This window comes from Pseudorasbora parva, chromosome 20 (assembly GCF_024679245.1).
Source record: "Pseudorasbora parva isolate DD20220531a chromosome 20, ASM2467924v1, whole genome shotgun sequence".
In the NCBI taxonomy this organism is placed as follows: Eukaryota; Metazoa; Chordata; class Actinopteri; order Cypriniformes; family Gobionidae; genus Pseudorasbora; species Pseudorasbora parva.
In genome coordinates, this window is record NC_090191.1 from 43,448,024 (window position 1) to 43,453,023 (window position 5,000).

Below are 5,000 nucleotides of genomic sequence, written 5' to 3' on the forward strand. Positions count from 1 at the left end.
TAAGTAAGAAAAGCATTTCTGCAGTGTATACAAGATCATGTGATCATGCGATTGCGAGAAGTGTGTATGCATTATTAAATCACTGGGTAGGTTTATGGATGGGGTGGGTGTAGTTGTAAATTAAAGGAAAACATTTTTGCTAAATGGAAATATGACACAAAAGTCCACACATTGCATTAAGATGAACACACATTATGATTGGTAACGACAGTCATACGTCACGGAACACGACACTGCCATTATTTTTACTCCAGCGCATGACTTTAAAACGTAAATACAGGTCGTCATACGGTGCTTGAAAAGCAATCTATAGCGTCGTATTTTTTTGGAGGACAGTTTACAAAATGATCTGCCAATGGGGTGAGAAAAATAATCTTATATCTGAATGAAATCTTGTCTCTTGTTTTCGTCCCAATCAGAAATAAGATTATTTTTCTCACCCCATTGGCAGATCATTTTGCCTGTTATAAGCAAAAACTCTCTTCATTTAGATATTTTTGATATATTTTAAATAAGAAGAGCGTTTTTTGCAGTGTGGTGACCTTCAGAGGAAATCTATTTACGCTCTGAACAAACACAGGCTGAGCGGATGTCGCCGTAAACATCATGACTGGAGGAACAGGCGTCTCTGATTTGTGGCTTTCATTGATTCCCAAAAGCAGCGATCGATCACTCAGACACATCCGTCCGCGGATCTTATTGATCTCTGAGGCATGCTGGGATTGATGCCGTCGAACTGAGAGAGTCACGGTGATCTCTGACTGCATTCACTGAAAAAAAAGCTTTTCTTACTCAGTATTTTTGTCTTGTTTCTAGACCAAATATCAAAAAATTCTTAAAACGAGAAGTATTTACTAGACAAGCAAAAGTAATTGTCTTGTTTTGGGGAAAATAACTCTAAATGAAGAGAGTTTTTGCTTAAAATAAGATAAATAATCTGCCAATGGGGTGAGAAAAATAATTTGGTTTTCTGTTTGAATTAAGATTATTTTTCTCACCCCATTGGCAGATTATTTATCTTATTTTAAGCAAAAACTCTCTTCATTTTGAGTTATTTTGCCCCAAAACAAGACAATTACTTTTGCTTGTCTAGTAAATAATTCTTAATGTGATTTTTAAAAAATATTTTGACTAGAAACAAGACAAAAATAATAAGTAAGAAAAGCTTTTTTTGCAGTGTATAAGATGATTATTACACTAAAACATTGAAATATGGCAATTCTTGAAAACAAGTTTAATGAATGTATATTTTATAAAGTGCAAGAAATTGCAACTCCTTTAGTTTTTTTATTTGTTGTAAATAAATGACAGAATAAAAGGACAATAAATGGATTATCCCAGTTAATGAAAAACTATAGGAAAAACTAACAAGCTTAAATAGGACAAACTCGTGGGTAAAATTGGAAGAAATCTGTCGCTAGTTTGGTTTCATCACGACTTTAACCTGAGAGCACAAGACACCAGAACATCTCTTCTTCTGCCATTTTCTATATTCGTATTGATTCATGATTCGTATCGCCAATGTCTCGTGATTACAGCAGTTTGACACGCGATCCGAATCATGAATCGATTCGCTGACTCATAACCGTTTGAATCTTTATTTGAGGATTGAACACAAACGCGGAAGAGAAGCCAATGCTGAATAAAGTCGTAGTTTTTGTTATTTTTGGACCCAAATGTATTTTGGATGCTTCAAGAGACTCTAATTAACCCACTGATGTCTCATATGGACTACTGTGATGATGTTTTTATTCCCTTTCTGGACATGGACAGTATAGTGTGCATACACTTGCATACGCTCTCGGACTAAATATAAAATATCTTAAACTGTGTGTGAAGATGAGCGGAGGTGTGACGGGTGTGGAGCGACATTAGGGGGCGGAGTTAATGACAGACATTTCATTTTTGGCTGAACTAACCCTTTAAGAAATGCATTAACGAATCAAAATGAAGTGTGTTTGTGCTTCAAACAAGAACAAACGTCAGAAAATCGTCTCTTTTCTTCTCTTATTACCTGATGATTGACAAAAACGTGGGTTAGAAGATGATGACTCTGAATGGGATCTGAGATGATTCATAAATTGGTTTTGTTTTGACTGTTTTACTGAAGGTCGGCTCCACTGGCTTTCATTCTTGTGTGTCCTAGAAAGAAAATATGAATATTTTAGGATGATAAATGAAGAGAATCTGTTTGACTCAAAGACTTACAGAATTTTAACTGACCTGATGTTTGTAGCTTAGGATGATGGGCGTTTCGTTCTAAAGCCACGCCCCTGAGGGCGAGATGATGTCATCGACGTCACAGGACCGGAATATCTACATCTGCTTAAAGTTAATTCCCTCCGGCAGGAGTTTTTTCTCTATGAGTGTCAGTTTTCCTCCAAGAACCGACACGTCACAATATTCCTCATTATAATAATTATTAGGCAGCATAACGATGTGGGGCCTGTTTGAGTTAGTCATGTGTTGAAACTGCCGATTATGGTAAGGGGCGGGGCATTTCCCAAACACCAATCACAACACACTGCTCCAGCCGACCAATCAGAGCACAGTGTGCTTTTCAGAAGGCGGGGCTTCATAGAGACAGGAACTAAACAGAGTTACTGACAGACTGGGAAGAGAGGAGCTGCATCATAACAGTTCAAAGCTTTGTTTTAAAATAACCATATTATAATGCATTAAAAAAAAACGAACAACGACTTATATAGTGATGGCCAATTTCATAAAGCTTCGAACCGTTATGAGTCAGTGAATCGATTCACTGACTCATAACGGTTCGAATCATGAATCAATTCACTGACTCATAACGGTCCGAATCATGAATCGATTCACTGACTCATAACGGTTCGAAGCTTTGTTCTGAAATCGGCCATCACTATATAAGTCGTTATTTAGTGTTTTTTGCGCACTAACTCTATTCTGGCCTCTTCATAAATGATTGTAGAGCCGCTGTAGTGAGATGGGCTTTGTAACGACGTCTTTAGTGCCTTTATGGGTCTTGAGAGAGGAAATGACATTGGTGTCAATGAAGGCCTTTCTGAGCCATCGGATTTCAACACTAATATCTTCATCTGTGTGTGAAGATGAGCGGAGGACTGACGGCTGGCCAACCACTGGAGGAATTAATGACAGAGTTTACATTTCAGGCTGAACTAACGCTTTAATGCTGAGGACGAGCATCATATTGTGCAGAGCATGAGCAAACAGGCGAGGGGTTGATTTGATTGTGTTAGTCCTGCAGTAACTCGGCATCATCAATCATCACAGCTGTCAGCAGATGTTTCATCAGGACTCAAATATGAAGCCGTGGAAGGTGTTTGTGAACACCAGGGCACTTTAAAGTGGAACCAGATGAAATCTGAGATGCTTTACGGAGGAAGTGGACTCACACTGCAAAAAAAGCTTTTCTTACTCAGTATTTTTGTCTTGTTTCTAGTCAAAATATTCTTAAAACAAGAAGTATTTACTAGACAAGCAAAAGTAATTGTCTTGTTTTGGGGAAAAATAACTCAAAATGAAGAGAGTTTTTGCTTAAAATAAGATAAATAATCTGCCAATGGGGTGAGAAAAATAATCTTAACTCAAACAGAAAACAAGATTATTTTTCTCACCCCATTGGCAGATTATTTATCTTATTTTAAGCAAAAACTCTCTTCATTTTGAGTTATTTTTGCCAAAACAAGACAATAATTTGTACTTGTCTAGTAAATGTTTCTTAATGTAAGAGTTTTTAGATGTTAGGACTAGAAACAAGACAAAGATACTAAGTAAGAAAAGCATTTTTTGCAGTGCATCCGTTTATTTCTATGTGAAAGGACTCTCAGAGAGAATCACCGCCGCTATTTTTGTTCTGTTCAAACTGCAGGATGAGCGTCAGACGGCAGCGAGAGGACCTGATTGAGGCCACCCGCTCCCACACACTCATTATTTCAGATGACACGCGCGTGCTCCTCTCCAACACGTCACTGCATTCACTCGACACATCAGCTCGTGATTCTGTGGAGGCTTGTTTTACAGCACAAATATACGTATAAACGTTCTTAAATCAAGATATGTTTACTGGAGAACCAAAGTGACTGAAGATATTAAGTCCGTGGAGCGTGTCAAAGTAACATCCACAGGGATGAAGGACCCAAGGTTTCCCAGCAGAACATTGGCCAAAGCATCACACTGCCTCCAGACCGGGAACAGCCCACAAGAGCTGCAGTTTTGGAGATGCTCTGACCCAGTCGTCTAGCCGTCACAATCTGGCCAAACTCGCTCAAATCCTTACGCTTGCCCATTTCTCCTGCTTCACACACATCAACTCTGAGGACGAAATGTTCACTTGCTGCCTAATATATCCCACCCACTAACAGGAGCCGTGATGAAGAGATCATCAGTGTTAGTCACTTCAACGGTCATAATGTTATGCCTCATCCTACACATTTTTCAAGTAACATTTTATTTCCGAAACGTTCTCAGAATATATTTGTCAATCAATCAAATCATTTTAATTCAAATGTACTGAAATGAGCAGTAAAATAAAGTGAATAAACAACTTTCGGCATGATTTATTCCTACTGAATTTGCTCTGTATGATGATTAAATGTGTAGAATAATAAATATAAAAGACAACAGACGTGGATCTGAAGGGATTGTTTTTGTGTGTATTCATGTCTTTCTCTCTTTCAGCTCTGGTGGTTCGGTTCCTGACGAAGAGATTCATCTGGGAGTACGACCCTACACTCGGTGAGAAATACACCATTACGGCTCTTAAATCTCCCCTAATGTGCCGTATGACGAGGTTATCGCCTCTCAAACAAGAACTAATGTAGGGCGGGGCTTGATTTTGACTGGATGGTTTGCTATTGGTGGATCTTACACTGAAGTTTACTAAATTAATTTGCCTTAAAACTACTTGAAATATTTGTGCTGCCATAATTATTATTCTGATTCTAGATTACGAGGCGTGTCACATGATGATGCAAACTGTGATCGACACGCCAAAGAAATGATCC

At 38.3% G+C, this 5,000-nt stretch overlaps 1 protein-coding gene across 4 annotated transcripts in view; it reads left to right on the forward strand.

Annotated features, from left to right (window-relative positions):
* Positions 1–5,000, forward strand: part of rerg (RAS-like, estrogen-regulated, growth inhibitor) — a 45,688-nt gene that overhangs the window by 30,570 nt on the left and 10,118 nt on the right. For all 4 annotated transcript variants that reach the window (XR_010899716.1, XR_010899717.1, XR_010899715.1 and 1 more), the window contains exon 3: positions 4,675–4,731. Coding sequence is in view for 1 of the 4 variants with exons in the window: in XM_067428471.1 (XP_067284572.1) it covers positions 4,675–4,731 (57 nt within the window). In the remaining 3 variants the exon portion in view is untranslated. The remainder of the gene's footprint in view (positions 1–4,674; positions 4,732–5,000) is intronic.